At 58.4% G+C, this 26333-nt stretch overlaps 2 protein-coding genes and 2 long non-coding RNA genes across 7 annotated transcripts in view; 2 read left to right on the forward strand and 2 right to left on the reverse strand.

Annotated features, from left to right (window-relative positions):
* The first annotated feature begins 994 nt into the window (after positions 1–994).
* Positions 995–22418, forward strand: LOC146420288 (uncharacterized). Of its 4 annotated transcripts, XR_014849199.1 has the most exons (5): positions 995–1188; positions 21246–21459; positions 21799–21820; positions 21909–21964; positions 22048–22418. It is a non-coding gene; the product is annotated as an uncharacterized LOC146420288 (long non-coding RNA). The 4 variants fall into 4 exon arrangements; XR_014849198.1 differs by having other exon boundaries at positions 1008–1188; positions 21799–21964; XR_014849197.1 differs by lacking the exon at positions 21799–21820 and having other exon boundaries at positions 1070–1188.
* Positions 8865–10303, reverse strand: LOC146420289 (uncharacterized). Its single transcript, XM_085048371.1, has 2 exons — positions 9994–10303; positions 8865–9376 (listed from the first exon to the last, which is right to left on the reverse strand). The coding sequence occupies exons 1-2, from the start codon at positions 10028–10030 to the stop codon at positions 8865–8867; spliced, it is 549 nt and encodes a 182-aa protein (XP_084904497.1). The 5' UTR covers positions 10031–10303.
* On the reverse strand, positions 11445–12675 carry LOC146420290 (uncharacterized). The gene is made up of 3 exons (XR_014849213.1): positions 12609–12675; positions 11981–12156; positions 11445–11892 (listed from the first exon to the last, which is right to left on the reverse strand). It is a non-coding gene; the product is annotated as an uncharacterized LOC146420290 (long non-coding RNA).
* A 1453-nt stretch (positions 22419–23871) lies between the features above and the next one.
* The window catches only part of LOC146420291 (low affinity immunoglobulin gamma Fc region receptor III-like), a 111768-nt gene continuing 109306 nt past the window's right edge, over positions 23872–26333 (forward strand). Inside the window, exon 1 of the mRNA XM_085048405.1 lies at positions 23872–24677. The gene's annotated coding sequence lies outside the window, so the exon portion shown is untranslated. The remainder of the gene's footprint in view (positions 24678–26333) is intronic.

A 26333-nucleotide genomic window follows, 5' to 3' on the forward strand; every position in this document is an offset into this window, starting at 1 on the left:
TCCCAGCCCAGGTCCCTCCATCTCTGCCTGGGTCCCTCTCCAGGTCCCTCTGCTCCTCCCCGGCCTCCCTTTCCAGTTCCCAGCTTCATCTTCTGCTCTCCCTTCCCCACCTGAGTCACATCCCCCCAGCCCCTCCCTGGGCTCTCCCCACCCCTCTCTGGGCTCCCCACACCCCTCCCTGGGTCTTCTCTGTCCCATCTCTTGTCTCTCATCCCTGCCTGCATCAACCCCACCCCTCCCTGGATCTCTTTCTTCCTCAATGGGATCTCCTCTATCCCCTTTGTACTCCCCTTTTGCCACTCCCTGAGTCCCACACACCTCATGGGTCCCCCATCCTATCCATGTCCCCCTGCAGAGGTCTCACTCTCGGGAGTGTCCCTGTTGGCACAACACCCCGGGGGACAGGTGGTACTGGGTGACAGCCTGGTGCTGAGCTGTGTGGTGGCAATGGGGGCAGGTCCCCTCTCCTTCTCCTGGCACCAAGAGGGCTCGGGGACACCGCTGGGCACTGGCCCCCGCCTGGAGCTGAGCCATGTTGGGGACAAGGACAGTAGCCACCACTGGTGCCAGGCCAGCGACAGGGACAGTGTGGCCGAGAGTCCCACACTGAATGTCACCGTCCAGGGTGAGTGGGACCCTCGGGCTGGGGATGACCCACCCATGGCATCCCCCATCCCACCTCAGGTCACAGCCCCTGCCACTGCAGGTCACAGTCCTGGGTAGCTGTGGTTCTGGCTCTGGATGCTCCCACCACAGCATCCCCACCAGAGAACGGGTGTCAGCAAACACCACCGTATGTCACAGTCATGGGTGAAGGGCACCGTCTGTCTCCAGGTGCCACCATGCATAGAGTCCCTCATCCTACCCATCCCACCCTCATTCCCCCCTCTGCCCCTCTCTCACACAGTGTTCCAGCCCCTCCCCCAGCCTCAGCCCCGTCTCTGTCCCTGCAGTGCCCGTGGCCAATGCCACCATCACCCCTGGCCCCCCGGCACTCCAGGTGCACGCAGGTGACCTCGTGACCCTGCACTGCTCGGTGCAGGTGGGCTCAGCACCTGTCACCTTCACCTGGCTGCACGATGGGCGTGAGGTGGCCCAGGGTCCCCTCCTGGAGCTTGGGGACATCGATGTGGGACATTCTGGCACCTACCAGTGCGTGGCCACCAACCAGCTGGAGGAGCACCGCGTGTTCCAGGCGCTCAGCCCAGAACTGGCCCTGGTGGTGACACCGCGGGCACACTGGGGCACAGGTCAGATCATATGGGGTCCCTGTGGGGACCTGAGATGTCCAGGTCATGGACGACCTGGGTTCAACCCTGCTGTGTCCCTGGCAGTGTCACAGAGGGAACAGAGCACAGGAGGGAAGTCCTTAAGTCACCAGGGTTTCAGGACCCCTGTGGTGACAGGTGACCCCAGTGTGTGTCCCTTTGTTTCCTGCAGTGGCCGCAGGATTTGTTGGGTCCTTGTTGTTCCTGTTTCTTCTTGCGGGTGTCATCAGGGGCTGTCACTGGTGGCACCACACAGGTGAGGGACAATGGGTGACTGGGGCTCCGGGAGTGGTGGGAAATCCCCCAGAGAAGGGAGGTGACAGGGCTGCACCCACAGTCTCTGATGTGGGAGGGGCTGAGCCTCCTGTGACCTCAGCTCAGGGCCCTGGGCAGTTTGGGGATGTGTTGGAGGGTCATGCAGGGATGCTGGGGGTTCTTTCAGGGATCCTGGGAGAGTTTGGAGGTTCCTCCTCTCGGCTGAACTTGGAGTTTTGGGGCTCAGTGAGCTGGGGACACTAGGATAGTTCAGGGTTTCCGGGCGACATCAGGGATACTCGGTGGTCCTTGGGAGAATTGAGGTTCTGGTGAGGGTTCAGGATCCGCAAGGATGGCTGGGGGCTCCAGGGACCCCACAGTCACCTTCTGTTTTCCTTTGCAGCCACCAGGAAGCACCAGGACAGGTGAGTGGGGGGCTCCAGTCACGACACCCCTCTCACCCAAACCCCCAGGACTTCTCATCCCCTCCCACACACTCCCTTATCCCCACAGGGCCCCCCTGGAGCCCGAAACGCCCCCAGTGGAGAAACCTGAGGCAACCTATGTGGAGCTGCTGGGGCCGAATGAGCAACCGTGGGAACCCAGTGACATCTATGAAATTCTACAGCCAAAGTTTTGACACTCTGGGAAGTGGGGGTACTGGGGACACTGGGGTTTTCTCCTCCACGGCTTCTGTGGTTGCCCATCCTGTTTGTGAGGTGGCCACGTGTCAGGAGAGGCTTCAGAGAGCACCCAGTGCTCCCCATTCCCCCTCCCAGTAGCACAAGGGGCTCCCCCATCCCCTTTCCAGTACCTGCAGAGGAGCCCCAATCCCCATCCGAGTGCTCTGAGTAACCTCAGTGACTTCCCCATTTTTGCCCCACAGTGCTCCCAGTACCCCCAGGGGATCCCCATTCCCCCTCCCAGTACCCCTATGCTCCCACTGACTCTGCATTCCTCCTCCCAGTGCCCCCAGTACACCAGGTGGCTTCCCATCCCCCTTCCCAATTCCAAGGGAGCACAGGACCTGTCTCCCTGCTCCTGAGACAAAAATGCAGCTTTTTGGTTAAACTGGCAGAAATGGTGTTTCTTTGTTCAGCTCTCTCGGGTTTTAGCAATGGGATTCTCCAATTTTGTGTTGCCACTAAAAACCAGGGGTGTATGATTAGATCCTGTAGGATTTGAGGCTCTGTTTGCTGGTTTTGAATGGTTGGGACAGAGACGAGAGATCTCTGAAGTCAGGTCTTAGAGCATGGAGTTTATTGTGAAAGAGTGTGAGTGTAGGGGAGCTGCTAGGGGCTGCCAGGCAGCGCAAAGCATGTCAGAGAAGCAAGAGAGAGCGAGAGAGAGGGAGAGAGCAGGAAGAGATGAATAACAAGAGAGCGAGCTGCCGTTTGCAATACAATAAATCATCTTCTGTGTTGAATATTCTAATTCTCATTAACCAATCTGGAACAAGCTACAAATCCTACAACATTTACATAAAACCTTTAAGAATCATTGCATTACCATACGGCGTTATATTTTAAACCCTAAAACCTGCTTTTTGCACCCTCTGCCAAGCAGGCAGGGTCTGCTCTGACCCTTGGACCTGTCTGCAAGCAGAGGGTATGGTTTCATCAAGAAGGGGGATTGCCTTCAGTCGGCCATATCATTGTTTTCAAGTTGTTCACTAGCTGGGGTTGGTAACTCAAAGCTTGTCTTCATTTCAGTCTCCATATCCTCAGCATCTTTTGCCAGGTAATCATATTTATAAGGCTTTCTATTTCATCGTCCCCAGCACAGGGGCTGCTGCCCCTTCCCTCCCAGAGGAGGCACAAAAGGCAAAGATCCCAAAGGGCTGAGAGAAGAACAATTTCCTGCAAACAGCAATGACAGAGAAAACCAACAGCAACTGCAACAATGTTCAGAATCAAAAGAGTCAGAAAAGGAACAATTTCCAGGGAAAGCCCCTTGTGTTGGTTTGAAAGACAGGTGTCTGCCAAGAGAGGTTGAACCCTCCCTTAAGGCAGAGAATGTGATTTTTCCCCTCCCTCCGAATTATTTAATTTTGAAAAATCAAGGGCTTTCAGGCGAAGGTATGGGAAAAAAGGAATATCAGTTCTTTACTAGTATCTATAAACAAGCAATAACAATAATAGCAACCACAACTAGAATCAGAAACCAATAGCAGATGACTTGTGAGCTGCTGAGCCTTTTCCCGTGTGGTGTAATCATGGTTGCAAGCAGCAGGGGCGCTGTTGAGCTCCTGGCCGGGCAGGGCAGGTGCGATGACTCCCGAGCGGCTGCAGGTGGTGCTGTGGCACAGGGTCAGGTCAGCCTCAGACAGCTGGTAATGGCGGGCAGGCTGAGAAGAGAGCAGGAAGGCAAAGCAGCTCGGAGTGGCAAAAAGCAGGGCGGCAGGGGTAGGAGCTGGCTCTCTCCCAGCTAGCTAGTGAGGTAGCAAGGATTTCTGCAGTCACAGCAGACGCAGTGGTCTCGTGCGGCAGAGGGCGGGGGGCAGGCAGCAGAGGCAGCCGGACTCTCCTGGCAGCTGCTGCGAGGAAACGCAGCCTGGGGAAACGTGCACTTCCCAGTGGGAAAGAGGTTAAATCAAAGCTCACCCAGCCAGGAGAAGAGAAAAAACAGGGCACAGTTGGATTTCCTCTGGTCGCAGCTGAAAAGCAAAGAGCAGCCTCTCCTCCCAGCGTCCAAACCACGAGAGAGCGTTCCAAGGGCTGGCTCTTCCCTTACCCTGCCCTGGCCAAGCACACCTTTTGTCTTTTACAAAAGACTTGATGGCTCTAAACATTCAACTATTTGTTGAAGTTGTAGGGTCCGGAGGGGTCCGGCCGCCTTAGTCCCAATGGCTTCCGGGGCTTCGGGAGACCTCGGAGGCCTCACCTGGGCCCAAGCTCTCAGCCCTCCCGGCTGTTCAGCTCTGTCCCAGAGGCGGCTACGGTCAGCCTCAGTGTTCCCAGGCTCGCTCCTTGGAGCGGCAGGGACCACGCGGCGGAGGCGGGTGCCTACCAGGCAGGAACGCCGTGGAGTCGCTGGTCACTTCCCGTGATAAAGAGAGTATGACGAGCTGAGAGTCACCAGTGCGCAGTTTATTAAAGGAGAAGCAGCGCGGGGGAGGCACACTGGGGGCTCTCGGGTGGGGCGGTCCACGCAGCTACCGGGCGCAGAGCCCGGCGGGGCTGGGGTCGCGGCCACACCATGCCGAGAGAACAAAGGGAGGGGGTTTTTAGGGGGAAATACGGGGTTTCCCGGGGAGGAACAACAGGGGCGGAGCCAACGGGGCTCCGGGACAACATGAGGGACAAGCGGGGGAGCAAATGAAATATAACTAGGGAGGGGATTACAAACAACTCATGGGGGAAGCCCGGCAACAGAACATTCTAGTGAGGGCAAGCAGCAGGGGCGGTGATAGGGGCGGGGAAGCGAACTTTAAACCAATAAACTTAGGAAAAACTTTCCAGGGGAGGGAGAGAGCGGTTTATGGCCCGGCCTCCTCCGAGTCCCAGGCGATGGCATCCTCGGCAGCGTCCCCGTGGATTACGCCGACCGCCGGCCTCGGGGACTCGGGATCCGCAGCATCGAGCCGCCGCACCCCCACAATTTGTTGCTTAGTAAGAGTGATGGAGAAAAATTCTAAGCCCTTCCCCAAACTCCAACACCCCTGGAAAGGGACAAACGCCAGCATGTTTCCTCCACCAGGAGGAACCTGGCAGGGCTCTGGACCTTCATTGCTTTGATGGCCAAAGCAGCCTTCAGGAGGCTCTGCATTCTCTTCTTCCCTGTCTCAAAACCCTCTCTCTCAGTTTAGAGAAAAGTTTGGGAGAGAATGCTTGGGAATGAACATTTCCTCTGAAAAAAGGGTTTCAGCAATCCCTTCCCACTCATATGAAATGAATTTTTAGTAGGTGAAAGTGAAAAAAGTCTGTTTATTTGACAAAAAAGGTGCCCGCGTGGCACAGGAGGAAATAAGTAACTGTTAGATATTGAACTGTCAGAATGTCACCCTCCACACACACCCCACACCCACAGCAGCAAAAACAAACCCAAAATGTCAGGGGAAGGGGAAAAACACCTTCACCAGCCACCTGCTAGGAAAAAAAAGGCAGATAATTTTGTCTCAGGGAAGGGAATAAGAGTCCACACAGCAGCTTGGGGAAGAGAAAAAACAGATGGGAACCTGGTGAACCTCTGACATTGGTCTCCTCCATGCTGCAGACAAGGCTGGTGAATTTTAGAGTCCTTTCTTTTGGTGGCTCAGCTTCTCCCAAGGTCCAGGGCTGGGCGGAGTTGCTCTGGCAGCTCCCCACAGGTCCTGCTGACCATCTCCCCAGGGATGATCTGATCTTCAGACCAAAAGCAAGGCAAACAGTTCCAGAAGAAACAACAGGAGCCACTGAAGAATTGCTACTGCAGGCCAGTGAAAATCTTCTTGCCTAAGCAAACACAACCAAAGCTAGCTGAAAGCAACCATGTAACACCTGTCTGCTCCAAAAAGCTGAGCACAGGGGAGTGAGGGTTTGGACCAAGCCTGAGCTAGAGTTCCTCTGGCTCCTGCTCCTCCACCAGACCACACCTAAAACTACAGGACCCATTTCTGGGCATAAAGCAGACGATCAGGAGTAGTGACTCATTAAAAAATCACCCCCAGACACCCTCCTGTGCTGTGTTCCCCCTCATTATGATGTCATCAATGCACTGTGGGTTTTCTGGAGCCTCCCCATTTTCCAGGGCAGGCAGGATCAATCTGTGGCAGTTGAATTCCCTCTGTCTCCACAGCAGCTCCTACAATGCCCAACTATGTCCTTTGGGGTCCCTGAAATCCCCTCTCCTGACAGAATCTGTGCCAAGGATTCCCATGGCCACTCCCAAGGGGCTGATTTGGCCATTCCCACTTGGGGTCACTTCAGCAGGATCTGTGTCCGCGGTGCTGCCGGGAGCCGTGCGCTCTCACCCTGGGCTTTCTGTGCCAGAGCTCAGCACCGCCATCGAGCTCTGCCTGCCTGCCCTGCCTGTGCCCGCTGCTGGCCAGAGGATCCTGGCTGCCCCTGCTGACTCAGACTTGGGCAACATCCAGTGCTGAGACTGGACAGGGCCGTGTCGGTTTGTGGGTGGAGCACCCCCTTCTTTCCTTGTGATGCCGGTTAGTTGTTACCACCCGGGGAATTTCTGAGCTCACATCAGACCCTGCCCACTACAAGTGAGTCCTTGCAGCTTCTGCCTCGCTGGAGCCACCAGCGCCCTTTGCCAGCTGTGGTCATAACCACAACAAAGGGGAAAAAGTAGCACTGAGTAGGTTGGAAACTTCTGTTACTGTGTTGTTTGTTTTGTTCCATTCTATATATTTTCTAGTAAAGAACTGTTATTCCATTTTCTACATTTTTCCTGGAAGCCCTGTAGTTTTGAAGTTAAAATAATTTGGAGAGAAGGCTCTTCTTTTTGTTCCAAGAAGATTCCTGCCCTCCTTGTCAGACATTTGTCTTTTAAACTGAGACACTTTCCTATGGAAAACAGACATCCTTGGAGGCCTGGCACCAGCGAGTGCAGGGAGGAAGGAGGGGAACGAGGGGCTGCGGGCACCTGAACGGGGATCTCAGGGAGCCCAAAGGGAATGTTGGGCTTTGGCAGAGCTGCCATGGAGACAGAGGCAGTTCCACAGCTCAATCCCTGGCCTGGGCTCTTCCAGGACCCTTCTGTTGTGGGGCTGCCAAGTGTGGAAGAACAACAGCGTCCAATGGACACTACAACAGGACCCCATTGGAAACACGGCCTCGACCAGGACAAACACAAGGGTTGATGAGCTGAGATAAGGAACTGGGAGAAAACACTCCAAGGACAAAACAGGCTAAACTGAAGCTGCTGCAAAGTGAAATTTAGTACTAACAGAGTCAGAGGAGGATAATGAGAAGTAAAATAAGCCCTTAAGACACTGTTCGTGTCCTCAGCCTTCCCACTGATAGCACAGGGGGAACAGGATATGGGGGTTTGGGTCAGTTCATCACCAGAACCTTCTTCTGCTGCTTAGGGAGAGGAGTTCTTGCCCTGCATTGCTGTGGGGTTCCTCCCATGGGAGACAGCTCTCCATGAACCTCTCCAGCATGGGTCCAAATCTCTCAAGCAGCAGCACACACACTGCTGCAATGTGAGCTCCTTCCACAGACAGACAGACCTCCCAAAACTGCTGCTGCGTGGCTCCCTCATCCACGGGGTCCAGGCCTCCGAGGCCAGGCTGTTCCATCTCAGGAGCAAGGCCTCTCTCTGTATGGGGTCTCCCAGTGGATCACAGCCTCCTCCAGGCATCCACCCACTCCAGTGTGGGTCATCTTCCCATGGGCTGCAAGTGAATCTCTGCATCCCCATGGACCCCATGGGCTGCAGGGGGACAACCTGCTTCACCATGGTCTCACCACGGCCGGCAGAGGAAATTTGGCTCTGGCACCAGGAGCACCTCCCCCCACCTTCTCCACTGACCTTGGTGTCTCCATGTTGTTTTCCCTCACATGTTCTCACCTCCTCCTTCTTCTCTGGCTAGAATGAACTACATATGCATGTTGTTTTGATTTTCTTCTTAAATTTGTTATCACTGAGGTGTAACCAACATCTCTAATTGGCCCAGGCCACATTCCCTTAGATTTCACTTGATTCCTGCAGTCGCCCATGAGGTCCTGGCAGCTCTGCATAGGTCACCTGGGGATCCTGGGGTGTGGTGGCACGGGGGGATGCTGCAAGAGACACTGGCTGTGGGATGGGGGTGGGGGTGACACCCTGGGTGACATGTCCCTGCGTGTGCCACCCTGTACTCACCTCCCATTTGCTTGGTGATCACAACGTGGGTGTACAGCACCTCCCCCTCCTCTGGGGTCGCTGGGGGCTCCGAGGGGACCCTGCTGGGATAAGGGGGTGTGTGGGAGGGGATGGGAGGTGTTGGGGGTTGGGATAAAAGGGGAGTCATGGCTGGAGCCTCCCACTCACCTGTCCTGGTGCTTCCTGGTGGCTGCAAAGGAAGGAGGTGGGGGTGACTGTGGGGTCCCAGGGCCATGACCCTGCACAGGAATCCTGAATCCCCACCGGACCCTCACTTCCCCCCAGGATCCCTGAGTATCCCTGAGGTGTCCAGGAACCCCTGAAACACCCCAGTACTCTGGACCTCTTGAGCCTGCAGAACCCCAAGTCTGATGGGAGGGGACCCCACAAACTCCCCCAGGATCCCTGAAAGAATCCCCAAGATCCCTGCTGGATCCTCCAGCACTGCCCCAAATCCTTGAGGACCTCAGGCAGAGGTCACAGTGGGCTCAGCACTGCCCAAGTCAAGCACTGTGATTGCTGCCCCATCACCCCCACATTCTAGAGGGCTGCCCACCTCCCCAGGCCCCCCATTGCCCCCATTGTCACCCACTCATGCTTTTCCACTGGTGCCAGGCCATAGCTACACCCAGGAGCACGAGGAACACGAGGGACCCACTGACCCCTGCAGCCACTGCTGGAGACAGAGTGGGACACATCAGCATCACCTGTCCCTCTGGGGGTCCTGCAACCCTGGTGACCACGTGTGACCCCACCTGTGCCCCAGTGTCCCCGCAGTGTCACCTCCAGGGCCAGCTCTGGGCTGAGTGCCTGGAACACACGGTGCTCATCCAGCTGGTTGGTGGCCATGCATTGGTAGGTGCCAGAATGTCCCACATCGATGTCCCTAAGCTCCAGGAGGGGACCCTGGGCCACCTCCCGGCCATCGTGCAGCCAGGTGAAGGTGACAGGTGCTGAGCCCACCTGCACTGAGCAGCGCAGGGTCACAGGGTCACCTGTGTGCACCTGGAGTGCCGGGGGGCCAGGGGTGATGGTGGCATTGGCCACAGGCACTGCGGGGATAGAGACGGGGCTGAGGCTGGGGGATGGGCTGGAACATGGTGTGGGGGGATGGGGGAATCTCAGCATGGTGGCACCTGGACACTGAGGGTCCCCTTCACACATGACTGTGACTGACAGTGGTGGGGATCACACCTGGTGTAAGATGGGGACATGCAATGGGTGGGATGAGGGTGAGGTGAGGGATACTGTGAATGGGAGTGACCACAAGCCCGAGGTACCCTCTCACCCAGAAGCATGTCTGAGGGTGATGGTGGCCGTCACCCTGTAGGGGGTGTGGATTAGTGTGGATGGGATGTGATTGATTGGTCGAGGCAGATCATGGGGGGTGTCACCCCAATCCTCAGTGTCCCACTCACTCAGGAGGGTCACGCTCAATAGGGTGACTGTGACTTGATGTGGGGTGTGGGATGTGACAGGTGGGATGAGGGAGCCATGGGTGGGATGTTGTGGGTGGAGATATCTGGACCCAGATGGTCTCAGTAACCTGGGACTGTGACACGCAGTGGTGGGGCTGTGACCTGGGGTGTGTTGGGGATGGTGTGAGGGAGATGAGGTGGGATGGGGAATTCCATGGGTGGGATCACCTGAGCCCGAGGGTCCCACTCACCCAGAACAGTGACATTCAGTGTGGGGCTCTCGGCCATGCTGTCCCCATTGCTGGCCCGGCACTGGTAGTGGCCGCTGTCATTGTCCCCAACGTGGCGCAGCTCCAGACGGGGGCCAGTGCCCAGCAGTGTCCCCGAGCCCTCCCGGTGCCAGGAGAAGGACAGAGGACCTGTCCCTGCGGCCACTGTGCAGTTCAGCACCAGGCTGTCACCCAGTGCCACCTGTCCATTGGGTAGTTGTGCAGACAGGGACACCCCTGATACTGGGATCCCTGTGGGGGCGACAAAGGGAATGGAGGGCCCTGGAGGGATGAGGGAAAGCAGGGAGCAGTGAGTGACTCAGGAAAGGGAGGATCAGAGAGCGGTAGGGGGATCCCAGTGAGGAAGAAGGATGCCCAGAGACGGGGAGGCTTGGAAGGGGGTGGAAGGGACCCTAGAGAGGGAAGGAATGTTAGGAAGGGGAGACATGGAGGGGGTTTGAGGGGACCAGAGGGAAGGTTTTGGGGAGCCAGACAGGGATGGTGGGACCTTTGAATAATGGAGGTACCTAGGAGAGGGAGAGGTGTAAGGGGAGAGTGGTTTGGGGTCGAGGTGAGGGATGCAGGGACCAGAGACACTCATGGGAGGATGGAGGGAGGTACCTGGGGAAGGCAAGGAGGCAGGTAGAGAGAGAGTCAGGCAGGGTTGGGGTACCCGGGGAGGCTGTGGGGGTTGCCGCGCCCATCCCCGCACTCACTGCGCACCGTGACGCAGAGCCGGGCGCTGCTCTTCCGCACGGCCCCCCCCTCGGAGCGCACCTCACAGCTGTAACTGCCCGAGTGGGAGACCCCCACGGCGGGCAGCAGGAGCTGCGGAGACCCCTGCAGGCCCCCCAGCAACTGCCCGTCCCGGTAGAAGAGGTGCAGGAGGGGGGCTCGGGGCCGCAGGGGGCTGGGGGTGCTGAGGCAGCTGAGATTCAGGGGGGACCCCTCGGTGGGCTCAGGGGGACCCTCCAGCTCCAGCACCGGCACTGAGAAGAGCTCTGAGAAGGAGATGGGAGGTGGGGATGTGACTCTGAGTCTGCTAGCTGCGAGGATGTCTCGTTATTGGAGATCCAGCTGTGGGGTGCTCACCGTGCACTGTCACTGTCACTGGCTCTGACACTGACAAACCGCTGCTCACCAAGCCACTGCAGTGGTAGATGCCACTGTGGTGCAGCTTCAGGGGGGACAGGGACAGCTGAATCCTCCTGGGAGAGCCCCCCAGCTCCTTCTTCTCATGGTAAAATTGCACCCAGCTGACTGATGTGTCCTTCCATCCCCGGCAGCGCAGTGTCACCGTGTCCCCTTCCAGCAGTGCCCCTGCCGGCACCTGCAGCACCAGCTGCTCTGTGGGACAGGGGGAAGCCCATTGCACTGAGGGGCTTGAGAAGGGTCCAAGGTGGGAGTCCAAGGCACCAGGGACCACTGGGGGAGTCTCCATTGTGTGGAAGGATCCCAGGGAGACCAGGGATGACCCCATTGCACCAGCATCCCCATGGTGTTCCCATCACACTGGGATGCACAGGGGAGCACTGGGATGTCCCCGTGTAAAGGGGACAGACTCTTGCCACAGGAGCAGTGTGAGGCCACCCACCGAGCAGAGCCCATTCCGAGCCATCAGTGGGCCATCCATCCCCATCTCCTGCTCACCATTTAAGACCCTCACGGTGGGGCTGCGCCTGGTGCCGTGTGTTTGACAACTGTAGGTGCCACTCTCAGTGACAATGAGGTGGTCAGCTGCATTCTGCCGCCAGCGCTGCTCATCCTTGTACCAGGTGGTGGCACCGGCAGTCCCCAAGCCCCGGCAGGTCAGTGTCACTCGGTCCCACAGCACCGCTGGTGTCCAGGGGGGATCCACGAGGAGCTGGGGGGTCTGGGCACCTGCAGGTGACAGGGGACACCAGCCTGCCAGGGCCACTGCGGGGCTGGAGACAGCAGGGCAGGGACATGGCATCCCCCAAGGACTCACCGGCGAGGCTGAGGATCTGGGCTGGAAGGGAGAAGGAAGAGGGTCTAGGTGGGGGTGGCACCATGAGGTCAGAAGCACCATGGGGACAGCGTGTGGGGTTGTCCCCAGCAGTCCCCATGGGGACTCTGGTGTGGCCCAGAGGTCTTGTGGACAGGGACACATTTGGCCACCCTGGGCTGAGGCAGGACATGGGGACACTGTGGACACCCTGACCATGGTGACACCACCATCCTGGCGATGGTCCCACAGTCCCACAGCACATTGCTGCACCTCCACATCCCCATGGCTCTGTGCCTATGATCCCATTGCGATGGCATCTGTCCCCATGGGCTATCCTCATGTTGCTTATCCCCTTGTCCCTGTGCCTGCATCTTTATCCCCTGTACCCACAGCTGCCCCAGCCCCGTGATGCCTCTCCTTACAACTCATTCCCCCCATTCCTGTACCCTGCTCTTGTCCCCACAGCCACCCCATGGCCCCAGTCACACCAGGGTCCACTCCCATGGACTTGCTCTGCTGGCAATGGGGATCTCATGGGACCCCACAGCCCCCCTGTGCCCCCTCCCCACTGCTCTCTGCCTCACCAGGGCCATCTCTGGGGCATCAGGCCTGTGCCCAGGGTACTCACCCCACAGGAGCAGTGCCACCTTCCCGGCCATCCCGGTGTCCTCAGCCACCCTGGCTGGCTGTCACACGACTGCACCGACTGTCCCCTGGGTGGTGGCTCTTCGGATTAAGGGGAAGGAAGCAAGGTCAGGTCTCGTCTCCACATGTGGGTGGCCCTTGGTCAGGGGAGGGTGGGGACAGGCTGGGGGCAGGGTGGGGACATGACGGGGACATGATGGGGACATGGTGTTCCCAGGCATGGGGGGCTCAGGGGATGTGGGGAGCTCAGTGTCCCAGGGCAATGGAGCTCTAGGGAATGGAGGTCCTGAGGAGGAGGACTCACAGGGAATGACTGTCTTGGTATTGGGGGTCCACATGCAGGGGGGTTCAAGGATGGGGGTCCCAGGGCAACATGGTAACCATGGATTGGAGTCATGGCATGTGGGTCCCGGGGACAGGGGTGTGGAGGAAATGGGGGGACCCCTAGGGAATAGGGGATTCTTGGGGAATGGGGGCCCGTTGGATCAAGGGAATGAGGGTCCTGGGCACTAGGAATCCTGTTATGGTGGTGCCAGGGAGGTGGGACCTAAGGAATGGGGGTCCTATTTTTGGTTTCCATGGGGAATGGGGGTCTGAGGGATGGGCAGTGTCTGGGTGGGCATGTGGGTTGAGCTCCTTCATTGGGTGACTCAGATTTTGGGGTGACCCAGGGCACAGCAAAGCCCCCAGCTTGGGGGACACCACATGAGGACACTGAAGGTATCCAATGTACTCCTGGAATGTGCCATTCACCCGCAAGGATTTTTCCTTTCTCTGTTTCTTTTTTTTCTTATTTTCCACATTTTCACGCTACCACCCCGATCTTGCCCTGCCTCAGTCCCTGCCTCAGCAATCCCAGGGAGAAACTGAGCAGGGAAAGGCTGGGGTAAAAAGGAGTGCAGAGGTTTCAGGGAGGGGTGGGGGGGCTGGGGGGGCTGTTGGTGATGGAGCTGTCTGGCTGAACACTTTCCCTTTCCTGCAGCAGAAGGAAGAGGCTGTTTGTGCTGGGAGTTGGAAGACAGGGGCAGGATCATTGCTGGGGGGCACATCTAGGGAGGTCCTGTCCTGGGGGGCCCCTGTTCTGGGGGTGACACATCCTGAAATCTCCAGTCCAGGGAAGGCCCTGGAATCTCCAGTGTCCCCAGTGGGGCATTGTGACCTCTGGGGTGCCACAGCTTGGGAAATGCCCCATCCCCTCTATGTCCCCCTTATCAGCACTTCTTCAGTTTGGGAGCCCCCAGTCCCCCTTTTGGAGCCCCAAGGTGCAGCCCCTTCCCCTCCAATCTTGCAGACCCCCAAGGCCCTTCTGTGGGTAAGAAGCCCCCACAGGAGTAACAGAAACCCCCACAACGTCCCATAACCACCACCCCTCGCTCCCCCTGCAGGGCCTTAATGCTGGGAACCAGGATGAGGATGAGACCTTCCACATGAAATACCTGTGACCCCCCTGACTGTCCCTCCTCTGTTCAGAACATGTGAGGACAATCCTGAACCCTCCCCCCAGCACTGGGATGGAAAACTGGAGCTGACTTTAGAAGAGCGGCTTTTGCCAGCCTTGCTCTGAGGCTTCCACCTGCCCCCCTGGCTTTGATTCTCACAGCTTTAGAGCTGCTCAAAGGTGTGAATTGTGTGGGGGAAAAGGCCTGGCTGTGGTTTGCTCAGCTCTGCAAGAAGCACCGAAACCAACTGGAGCTCCAGCAGTGGCTTTGCGAAGGCCTTTGATGGTTTTCAGAGCAGGGCTGGGTGGAAACTAACTCTGCAGGGGCAGCTGTGAGGGAACCAGTCTGGAAATGCAGCAATTGATCATTTTGTCCCTCTGGCCAAAATGAGGGGACAAAATCGCTCTGGCCAAGGGACTGAGAGAGCTCCAGAACTCCTGCAAAGACAACAGTCTCCTAAACAACCTGACCTGGACCCTCCTCCTTCCTGTACAAAACCTGCAGCCCTTTGGAATCTCCCAGAAAGAATGTTGGGTTCTGGCTGTGGCCACCAGACAAGAGGGAAAAGTGTGGAAATATTGATCAGGGGCTCAACACATGGATCCTGGGAACACAGGGATGAGAGCAGGAGCAGGGAGTGCCCAGGCAGGGGAATTCAGGGCAGGATGGAGGGGATTTACCAGGGAATCACACCCTGAGGGACACACGGGCATTTCCACAGATTCCTGGGCAGTGGTCCAAGGATGGACAGAGTTGTTCCATTTTTGGGAGCAGAATCCATGGGAAATAAATCAAGTCTCAGGGTGCGAATGAGAAAAGTTGGGAAGGGTTCCTAGATATAGCCTAAAAAAAGCCTTCCTTGTGGGGTGTGTTACTGCCCAGCATACAGGGAACAATCGCATGGACCTGTTGGACGCTCAGGGAGATTCCACACTCCGTACTATCCAAAGCAAATGCTGCTGTGGGATGCACGAATGGAGTCCTAAAGCAAAACATATACTCTCAGTGCTTTGTGATTTCTTTTTGTTTATATTGTGTGCGACTTGTTTGGAGACCAACTCTCAAAAAGATCCTATAAACCAGGCCATTTTATCTTTGTCAGTTGGATTTGGCTGAGTTTGTTTTCTTTACTCATAAAAACAGATGTGGGAAAAGCGTTTTACTTGTATCCTATGGATGTGTAATTTTGTCTCAATCAATTGGGAATAAGGGAATTCAATCCAATTTAGTCTGAGAATTGCCATTGTCCAGGCAAGGTCATTAAAGGACATGTCTGAAGTTGGGGCACTTCAGAGGTCACAGTGCCCCACAGGTGATGGGGAGGTGGTCAGGATTCCCCTGGGATGTGTCACCCCCAGAGCAAGGACCCCCCATGACCAGACCTCCACCCAGATGTGTCACCACACCAGAAGAGCTCTTTTCCCCCAGGACAGGACCCCCCTGGATGTGCCCCCCAGGACAGAACCACCCCCATGTCTGACTCTTTCCCCATTCGGTGCAGTTACAGTCACAGCCAGCAGGGGCGCTGTTGGCTCCCAGCTGGGCAGCTCAGGTGCAATGATTCCCCCGCGGCTGCAGGGGGCGCTGTGGTGCGTGCTCAGCCGCCTCTCCACCTGGCAATGGCGGCTCAGGTGACAGAGAATGAGAGACAATGGCTTCCTTTGCAAAACTCACGGGGAGCAGCTGGTCTGAGTGCCACTGCGGGTGGTGAGCTGGACTGTAGCAGGAACCTCAGAGCAGTGGGCTGGAACAGCAGAGCCAAGCACACCCAGGGTAGCAAACAAAGTGTGGACAAAACTCTGAAGCCCTGGCAAGAGCCGCAGGGGTTGGGGCAGATGCAGGGTGTCGAGTGAAAGTGTAACAAAAACTGCCACAACAGTGGCAGGAAGACAGCCAGGCTTGGCAGCTGCAGCTGAGCTCCTGCAAGCCGCAGGGAAAAACTCCCTCCAGAGAAGGGAAGGCGGTCAGGGTCCTGGGTTTCCCCTGAGGCACCCAAGCAGATGGTGAGGGTCACTCCCAGTGAGGTTGGGTGTTGAAAACATCCCAGCTCAACAGCTGCTCTTACGAGCAAAGGCTCACCCATGGTAAGGAGAAGCAGTGAAGGACAAAACTCCGCTGTAGCAGTGAATTCTCCCCTCAGGCACAGCCCAGCACCAAGAGCACAAACATCTCTCCTGCCATCCCCCTGAGAGCAAGAGAGCAAGAGAGTGCTGAGAGGGCTGAGCCCAGCCCCTGACCCCCAGCCAAGTCTCACCGTATCTCTGCACTTCCCAAGAGAAAACCCCCCAGCTAAGAGACTGCAGCAAACTGCACCCCTTCCCCCTCCTCCCCATCCTGGCTACATGTTTTGTCTCTTAAGTACTCCTCCTTCCCATCTCTTAGGCAACAAATGGGAAAAATGTTTCCTGAGAGAATGAAAATAAGAAAAAATCCTGACCTTCAAGAGAAGGTCCATCCAGAGGCACGAGACATTATGGTTCCCTTTAGGAGCCCATTGGTGCATCCCACAGCAGCATTTGCAGTGGATAATAACAGAGTGTGGAATCTCCCTGAGTGTCCATCAGGTCCATGTGATTGTTCCCTGTCTGCTGGGCAGCAACACACCCCACAAGGAAGGCTTTGTTGGGCCATATTTAGGAACTCTTCCCAATTTTCCCATTCCCACTCTGAGATTTGATTTACTTCCCATGGATTCTGCTCCCAGAAATGGAATAACTCTGTCCATCCTTGGACCACTGCACAGGAATCTGTGGAAATGCCCGTGTGTCCCTCAGGGTGTGATTCCCTGGTAAATCCCCTCCATCCTGCCCTGAATTCCCCTGCCTGGGCACTCCCTGCTCCTGCTCTCACCCCTGTGTTCCCAGGATCCATGTGTTGAGCCCCTGATCAATATTTCCACACTTTTCCCTCCTGTCTGGCAGCCACAGCCAGAAACCAAACATTCTTTCTGGGAGATTCCAAAGGGTTACAGGTTTTGTACAGGAAGGAGGAGGGTCCAGATCAAGTTGTTGAGCAGATTTTTGTTGTCTTTTCAGGAGTTCTGGGGCTCTCTTGGTCAAACAAAATGATCGATTGCTGTATTTCTGGACTGGTTCCCTCACAGCTGCCCCTGCAGGGTTGGTTTCCACCCAGCCCTGCTCTGAAAACCATCAAAGGCCCTCGCAGAGCCACTGCTTGAGCTCCAGTTGGTTTCTGTGCTTCTTGCAGGGCTGAGCAAACCACAGCCAGGCCTTTTTCCCCCACACAATTCTCACCTTTGAGCAGCTCTAAAGCTGTGAGAATCAAATGGGGCAGGTGGGAGCCTCAGGACCTGTTCCCTGCTCAGGAGATCTGCAGGATTGCTGAGCCATGAAGTGGAGGGGACAGGATGTGAAAGTGAGGGAAATAAGGAAAGAAATAGAAATGAAGAGAGGAAAAAGCATGGGATGGGGGCACAGCCCTGGAGTCCTGCCCTGTGGTGCCTCCCCAAACCATGAACACCCCATGGGGACTATGCTGACCTGTAGGTCACTCCAAAATCTGAGGCACTCAGTGAAGGAGCCAAGACCTGGTGGGCAGGTGCCCACCCAGCCACTGCCCATCCCTGGGCCCTTTATTTGCCTTGGAACCCAATCATGGTTCCCCATTCTTTACATCCCCCCTCTCTGGGACCCCCCTACACCCAGGGCCCCCATTTCCATGGGGCACCCCTTTCCCCTGACACCCCCATGCCATGATCCCAAATCCCGGGAGCTCATGTTCCCATGGCACCCCCATCCCTGGGCCCCCCAACATAGGGCCCCCATCCCATGTGATTCCTTCCTTCCCACTGAACCCCATTTCCCTGGACACCCATCCTTGGATCCCAACACCCCCTCAGGCTCCAATTTCTGGGCACACCTTGTCCCCACCATGTCCCCACCATGTCCTCAGCATGTCTGCATATTGTCCCTACCCTGTCCCCACCATGTCCTCAGCATGTCTGCACATTGTCCCCACCCTGCCCGCATCCTGTCCCCACCCTGCCCCCATCAAGGGCGACCAACATGTGGGGACGAAATGTGAGATTGTTTCCTTCTCACTGCCCGGGGGACAGAAGGCCCCAGCAGCATGTGACCACCAGCTCAGGTGGCTGGGGACACGGGAATGGCAAGGAAGGTGGCACTGCTCCTGTGGGGTGAGTGCCCTGGGCATGGGACTGATGGCCCAGGGATGACCCTGGTGAGGCAGAGAGCAGTGGGGAGGGGGCACAGAGGGCTGTGGGGTCCCCTGAGGTCCCCAGTGCCAGCAGAGCCAGACCATGGTGGCCATGGTATGTGACCATGGTCGTGGGATAGTGGACAGGAAACGGGGTACAGGAATGGGGGGACAGGAATGAGGGGACAGGAACAGAGAACAGGAATGTGGGGAGAGGGACCATGGGACTGGGACAGCTGTGGGGACACATATCAGGGAACTGTGATGCAGGGACAGGGACAAGGGGACAAGCGCTATGCAGATGTGGCCATAGGGACAGGTGCCATCGAAATGGGATCATGGGCACAGGGCACAGGGATGTGGCCATGGGGTTAGGGGCTGTGGAGCTGGTGGAGATGACCTGTGTCTGCATGGGGTGGTCATAGAGTCCCCATACCTGGGATGTCCACAGTGTCCCCGTGTCCTGAATCAGCCCAGGGTGCCTGAGGTGCCCCTGTTCCTGAGAGGTCTGTGCCACACTGGTGTCCCCACAAGGACTATTTGGGGACAGCACCCACTCCTGGTACCATGGTCCACGTGGAGTCAACCCACCCCACCCTATCCCTTCTCTCTTCCAGTCCAAACCCTCAGCCTTGCTGGTGAGTCCTCAGGGGATGCCATGTCCCTGCCTGACTGTCCCCAGCCCGGTGCTGGCCCTGGCAGGCTGGTGTCCCCTGTCACCCGCAGGTGCCCAGACGACACAGCTTCTTGTGCAGCCTCCCTGGACACCGGCGGTGCTGTGGGACAAGGTGACACTGACCTGCCAGGGCTCGGGGACACCAAATGCCACCACCTGGTACAAGGACAGGCAGCGCTGGGGGAAGGAGGAATGGGATCAGTTCGTTGTGACGGAGAAAGTAACCTACAAGTGTGACAGACCTGGCACTGGGCTCAGTCCCCCCATGACCATCGCAAACGGTGAGGGGGTGTTTGTGTCCCCAGCCTGGCACCCGCGGGGACCCTGATGGTTCTGGGTGGGCTCTGCTTCCTTGGTCACCTCCCTCGTGTCATGAGAGCCTGTCCCCTGCACACGGGGACATCCCAGAGCATCACAGTGCGAGGGGACCTCTTATTGGAACAGTGGACGCCTGTGTGTGACCCAATGGGTGTGTCTTGGTGCCATCTGGAACTGCCCTGTGTGACAGGTCACCCCTGTCCCACAGAGCGGTTGGTACTGCAGGTGCCAGCGCGGGTGCTGCTGGAGGGGGACACGGTGACACTGCGCTGCCGGAGCTGGCGGGACAAATCGGTCACTGGGCTGCGCTTCTACTTTGGGGACAAGGAGGTGGGGAGGCCCCTCGATGGGACCGAGCTGTCTCTGTCCCCCCTGCAGCTGCACCACAGTGGCCAATACTGCTGCGGGGGCTGGGTGGACTCTGAGCTCTCGCCATGGGTGAAGTCACCGCCGGTGACAGTGACAGTGCACGGTGAGCACCCTGAAAGCCCAATATCCACACAACCCCACAGCCCCTCCCCAGGTATTCAGAGTCACCATCCCCACCTCCATTTCCCCCCCAGAGCTCTTCTCGGTGCCGGTGCTGGAGCTGGAGGGTCCCCCCGAGCCCACCGAGGGGTCCCCCCTGAATCTCAGCTGCCTCAGCACCCCCAGCCCCCTGCGGCCCCGAGCCCCTCTCCTGCACCTCTTCTACCGGGACGGGCAGTTGCTGGGGGGCCCGCAGGTGTCCCCGCAGCTCCTGCTGCCCGCCGTGGGGGTCTCCCACTCGGGCAGTTACAGCTGCGAGGTGCGCTCCGAGGGGGGGGCCGTGCGGAAGAGCAGCGCCCGGCTCCGCGTCACGGTGCGCAGTGAGTGCGGGGATGGGCACGGCAACCCCACAGCCTCCCCGGGTACCCCAGCCCTGCCTGAGTACCCCCATACCTCCCTGACACCGTGACCGAGTCACCCCATCCTTTCTCGGCTCCCCCATCGCTGCCCTGCTCACCCTGATTGCCCCCAGAGTCCATCCACCTCTCCCTCACCGCATCCCGAATTCCTCTCAAGGTTCCCCCATCACTGTCCCGGCTCCTCCCATCCCGCTGCGGACTCCTACCCTGGGCCCATCTACCCCTCTCTGAGGTCCTCCCATCACCGTCTAGGTCCTCACAATCCTCCCTGGGGTCCCCCCATCCCTCTCCAGGTGTCCTCCCTCAATCCCCCCCCATCCCTGCCTGGGCTCCCTTCTACCACTTTCCAAGTCTCTCCCCTTCTCTGGGCCCCCTTCGTCCTCACTGGCGTCCTCCCATTTCTCTCTGATCCCCCTTCCCCAAGTTATTCACTGTCCCCTGGTGTCCCCATCCTGCAGGGGACTCGCTCTCGAGGGTTTCCCTGTCGGCTCAGCCCCCCGGGGGACAGGTGGCACTGGGTGACTGCCTGGTGCTGAGCTGCACGGTGGCCGAGGGAACACGTCCGCTGTCCTTCTCCTGGTACCGGGAGGGCTTGGGGGCACCGCTGGGCACTGGACCCCGTCTGGAGCTGCGCAGCGTTGGCGAGAATGACAGCGGTCACTACCACTGCCGGGCCAGCGACGGGGAGAGCATGGCTGAGAGCCCTGCACTGAATGTCACTGTCCTGGGTGAGTGGGACCCTCGGGCTCAGGGTGACTCCACCCACGGCATCCCCCTTCCCTCCCAACCCACCCACCTCCCCCCCCCCGTCCCCCTCCCCCCACACCATGTTCCAGCCCCTCCCCCAGCCCCAGCCCCGTCTCTGTCCCCGCAGTGCCCGTGGCCAATGCCACCATCACCCCTGGCCCCCCGGCACTCCAGGTGCATGCAGGTGACCCCGTGACCCTGCGCTGCTCGGTGCAGGTGGGCTCAGCACCTGTCACCTTCACCTGGCTGTACAACGGGAAGGAGGTGGCCCAGGGTCCCCTCCTGGAGCTTGGGGACATCTATGTGGGACATTCTGGCATCTACCAATGCATGGCCACCAACCAGCTGGATGAGCACCGTGTGTTTCAGGCACTTAGCCCAGAGCTGGCCCTGGAGGTGACACCGCGGGGACACTGGGGCACAGGTGGGGTCACTCGTGGTCACCGGGGGATTCAGGACCCCCGGGGTTCTGCGTGACCTCAGTGTATCCCTTTCTGTCCCCAGCAGTGGCTGCATGGGTCGGTGGGTCCCTCCTGTTCCTGGTCCTGCTCCTGTCTGTCATCGGGGGCTGTTACCAGTGGCACTGCATAGGTGGGTGACAGTGGAGGACAGTGGTCCCGGGGAGTAGGGGAAAGCCACCCAGAGCAGGGCGGCGATGTGGCAGCACTGACAGCCCCTGAGTTGGGTGTAGCTGAGTCCCCAGTGACCTTTGCTGGGATTCTGGGCAGTCTGGGGACGTGCTGGAGCGTCGTGCAGGGATGTTGGGGATGCTTTCAGGGATTCAGGGGCAGTTTGGGGGTTCCCTTTCCTTGCCGGGCTTGGGGTTTTGTGGGCTCAGGTGGTCAGGAATTCCGGGGTGCCTTGGGGCTCCCTCGGGGTTTCAGTGACCCCAGGCACTCCACAGTCACCACCCCTCCCTTTGCTTTGCAGCTGCCAGGAATCAGCAGTACAGGTGAGAGGGGTGGGGGGCTCCAGTGCTGACCTCCCTTGTACCCCCAGCCTGCAATCCCCGACCCCTCCCACACCCCCTTATCCCGCAGGGCCCCCCAGAAGGAGGTGCTCTACTCCAACATCGTGCGCAACAAGCAGGGAAAGGGTGAGTATGGGGGGGAAGAACAGGGACATGTCACCCATGGGTGTCACCCCCACACGGGTCCTCACAGTAAGGGTCTCTTGCAGGGGACCCCAAAACCGGCCCCCCAAAGGACCCCCAGGTGACCAACGTGGAGCTGCCAGAACTCCACGGACGACTGTGGGAACACAGTGACATCTATGCGAACGTGCCGTGACACTGGGGGGACTGGGAGGAACTGGAGGGCACTGCCTATGGCCACACCTCGCATGTGTCCGCCCTGCCACTTCCCGTGGCTGCCAACCCTGCCGGGGGGTGGCCAAGGTTGGGGGTCCCATGTGGGGCTGCCCAGGGGGTCAGAGTTCCCCGATCCAGTGCTCCCAGTGCTCCCAGGGCTCCCCATTCCCCCTCCCCCTGCCAGGGGGGCACAGGACCCTTTTCCCTATTGTTGCACCCAAAACACAGCTTATTGATTAAACTGATAGAAATGGGGTTTGTTTGTTCAGCTCTGCCTGTTCAGCCAGGAAGGAGGAGGGTCCAGGTCAGGAGGTTGAGCAGATCCTTATGGTATTTGCAGGATTTTTGGGGCTCTCAGTCCCTTGGGGAGGGTGACAAAATGATCAACCGGGGCATTCCCGGGCTGGTTCCCTCGCAAATGCACCGAGAGCCCCGAGAATCCCGGGACGGAGCCGGGGACAGCCTGAGGTGTCCCCCGAGCCCAGCCCAGCCCCGCCGCAGCCCTGCCCGGTGCCCCCCGGTGCCCAAAGCCCCGCAGCCGGCGCTCCCCGAGCGGCTCTGAGCCCCGCAGCTGCTGCGGAGCCTCGGCCGGGCTCAGCCCTGGGGCGGGCGGGGGGCGCCGGGAGGGAGGGAGCGGGAGGCTGGGGGAGAGCAGGGAGCCCGGCAGGAGCCGCCGGGCCTGCGGGAGCGGAGTGCTGGGCTCGGTCACCGGGGCAGGTAGCGCTGCCATGGCGCTGCGAGTGGCGCGACTGTCCCGGGCTGCGGCAGCGACGGTGGCCATGTGTCCGGAGCGGCTAGGGCAGCGCGTCCGGAGCCACTGTCGCCATCCAGCCGGGGTCACCCCCAGCCCCAGCACGGCCACGGGGCAGAGCCACTGTGATAAATGAGTGGATAGTGAATGTTGGCTTTTGCATATATGAATTTCGCATTTATAAGAGATAAGGTACTTTGTAAACTAGCACTTCGATAAAATACAGTTAAGTAGAAACAAAGTTAGAGTGAATTATTAGTTATGTAATAGTTGGATTATGCTAGAAATGTGGTAAGAGATACATGGTAATAGATGTCTTTTAAACTGATGAACCACAAAGCCAGAGATCATGATGCCCTGAAGGAAGAAAAAGAAACAGACCTCATGCATTCCAGGAAATCTGTGATCTACAGTCACACCTCCCTTAGAAGAGTGTCAGCCACAAGTTGAATTAGGGCCATAGAAGACTTCAGCCTTCAATCCTGTAACAAACCAGAGGACCAAGATGTCGCTGGCCTGGTGGAAAGGGGCAAAGAGCGAAGAAGGAGGGATGGTTGAAGCGGAAATAGTTTATTTTCGACTCAATGAATATGTAACAGTTACAGAAAGTACTTAAGCGCACATTAAAATGAATACGGTGCGGGACTGAGAATAAGGCAAACCAGCCACTCCCTCCGGCTGTAAGTCTTTCTTCTCCTAATAAATGTTCAATATTATATTCCTAAAAATGCGGGCTTGTGAATTTGTCTATATCACCACTGCTCGGTATTTCCACTCTCGTCCCCAGGACAGAACCCCCTGGCTGTGTCCCCTAGGACAGAACCTGTCACCCCCACCATGTGACTCTGGGCACAAACAGCCTTTTGCTTCTGCTGCAGTAAAGGGAAAATGAAAGTGTTGGGGGCACAGCTGGACACCCCCACAGCCCCACCCGTTCTCGAATCACCTTCTCCCCTCCCCCTCCTCTAGGTCCCCCAAACCCTTTATCTGCTCCGAAGAGCCAGGAACTGGGGGAGTGCGAAATTTAGGGAAAAATTGATAGACATGGAAATAAAGAGAGGAAGAAGGCCCTGGAGAACGCTGGGGAGGCTCAGAGCCAGAGCACCCCGGAATCCCCCTGGAAAAACCCCCAGGCCGTGAGCCACCCGAAGGGGCAATGCTGGCCTGCCAGATCTGCTTCCTGGGTCACCCCAAAATCTGAGGCATCCAGTGAAGCTGCAGTGACCCACATGGAACCCAGCCACTGCCCATCCCTGGGACCCCCATTGCCCTGGGAGCCCAACCATGGGACCCCCATTCCCTATGTCCCCCCATCCTGGGACTGCCATTGCCCAGGGACTCCATGGCCAAGGACCCCCATTGCCAAGGAGCCCCCTCCCCTTGATTCCATCCCCTGCAACCTCCCTTCCCCCAGGACCTTGATTCCCCCAGGACCTCCAACCCGCTGGGAACACCAGCTTTGACTTCCCTCGCCCTCTGTGCCCCCACTCATGGGAACACCATGTCCCACCATGACACACCACGTTCCTACCCCACCCCCAGTCTGTCCCCAGCTTGTGGCCAGCCTGTCACCATCCTGCCTCCACCATGTGTCAAATACCCACAGGTGAGGATGAGACATGACCTCGCTTCCTTCCCTTTCAGCCAAAGGACCTGTCAAAAGGACAGGTGGTGCAGTCAGTGTGTGACAGACAGCCCAGATGGCCGGGGACACCGTGATGGCCGGGAAGGTGGCACTGCTGCTGTGGGGTGAGTGCCCTGGGCACGGACCTGACGCCACAGGGATGGCCCTGGTGAGGCAGAGAGCAGTGGGGAGGGGTCACAGGGGGGCTGTGGGGTCCCCTGAGGTCCCCAATGCCAGCAAAGCCAGTCCGTGGGGGTGGACACTGGTGTGACTGGGAAAGTGGGGCAGCTGGAGGGACAGGAATGGGGAAAGAGAAATGGGAGGATGGAGGTTTGAGGAGAGGCATCATGGGGCTGGGGCAGCTGTGGGTACAGGGGACAGGGAAAAGGGGAAGCTCAGCAAGGGGCCATGCAGACAGGTGCCATCAAAATGGAATAATGGGCACAGGGCCATGGGAATGTGGCAGTGAGGACAGGGGCTGTGGGGCTATTGGGGGAACCAGTGCCAGCATGGTGGTTTCCCCATGGCCAGAGTGTCCACAGTGTTCCGATGTACTGCCCCAGCCCAGGGTGGCCAAATGTCTCCATCCACGAGACCTCTGTGCCACCAGGTTGTCCCTGCAGGGACAGTGTGGGGACAGCCCCTACAACCAGTCCCCTGGTGCTGCTGTTCCCATGATGCCACCCCCACCCAACCCTCTCCCTTCTCCTTTCCAGCCCAGACCCGGGCTCTGGAGGGACAAGTCGGTCACTGGATTGCGCTTCTAACGCGAGAACAAAGAGCTGAGCGAGTCTCTCCATGGGACCGAGCTGTCCCTGTCCCCCCTGCAGCTGCACCACAGTGGCAGGTATCGCTGCAGGGGCTGGGTTGGCGTCTGGCATGTACTGTGGGAGAAGTCAGAGCCGGTGACAGTGACAGTGCATGGTGAGCAGCCCCAAAGCCGCACCTGATACCCTGACACCCCACATCCAGCACAACCTACCCTGAGACCCCAATACCGAACAATCCAAGACCCCCACAGCCTCTCACCTGCAGATGCCAAATCACAGTCCTAATCTCCCCCATCTCCTTCCCAGAGCTCTTCTCGGTGCCGGTGCTGGAGCTGGAGGGTCCCCCCGAGCCCACCGAGGGGTCCCCCCTGAATCTCAGCTGCCTCAGCACCCCCAGCCCCCTGCGGCCCCGAGCCCCCCTCCTGCACCTCTTCTACCGGGACGGGCAGTTGCTGGGGGGCCCGCAGGGGTCCCCGCAGCTCCTGCTGCCCGCCGTGGGGGTCTCCCACTCGGGCAGTTACAGCTGCGAGGTGCGCTCCGAGGGGGGGGCCGTGCGGAAGAGCAGCGCCCGGCTCCGCGTCACGGTGCGCAGTGAGTGCGGGGATGGGCACGGCAACCCCCACAGCTTCCCCGGGTACCCCAGCCCTGCCTGAGTACCCCCATTCCTACCAGACACCCTTCCCAAATCCCCTCATTCCTCACTGGGCTCTCTCTATCACTGCCCGGGTCCCTTCATCCTTTCCCAGGTGTCACCCAATGTCCTCCCATCATTGTCCCATGTCCCTGCATTCCCCCCTGGGTCCCCCCACTCCTCTCTGAGATTCCTACATCGTCACCACATCCCACCATCCCCATCTGGTTCTCCACATCTTTCACTGGTGTTCCCCACATCCATCTCCAGGTCTCCCCTCCATGAATCCTCCATCCCTCCCTGGGTTCCCTTCCTCTCCTTTCCAAACTGCTCAACAATCTCTAGGCTCCCTTCTTTATCACTGTGGTACCCCCACTCCT

The sequence above is a fragment of the Lichenostomus cassidix genome, unplaced genomic scaffold, assembly GCF_008360975.1.
Source record: "Lichenostomus cassidix isolate B80296 unplaced genomic scaffold, HeHo_3.0 HiC_scaffold_852, whole genome shotgun sequence".
Lineage (NCBI taxonomy): Eukaryota > Metazoa > Chordata > Aves > Passeriformes > Meliphagidae > Lichenostomus > Lichenostomus cassidix.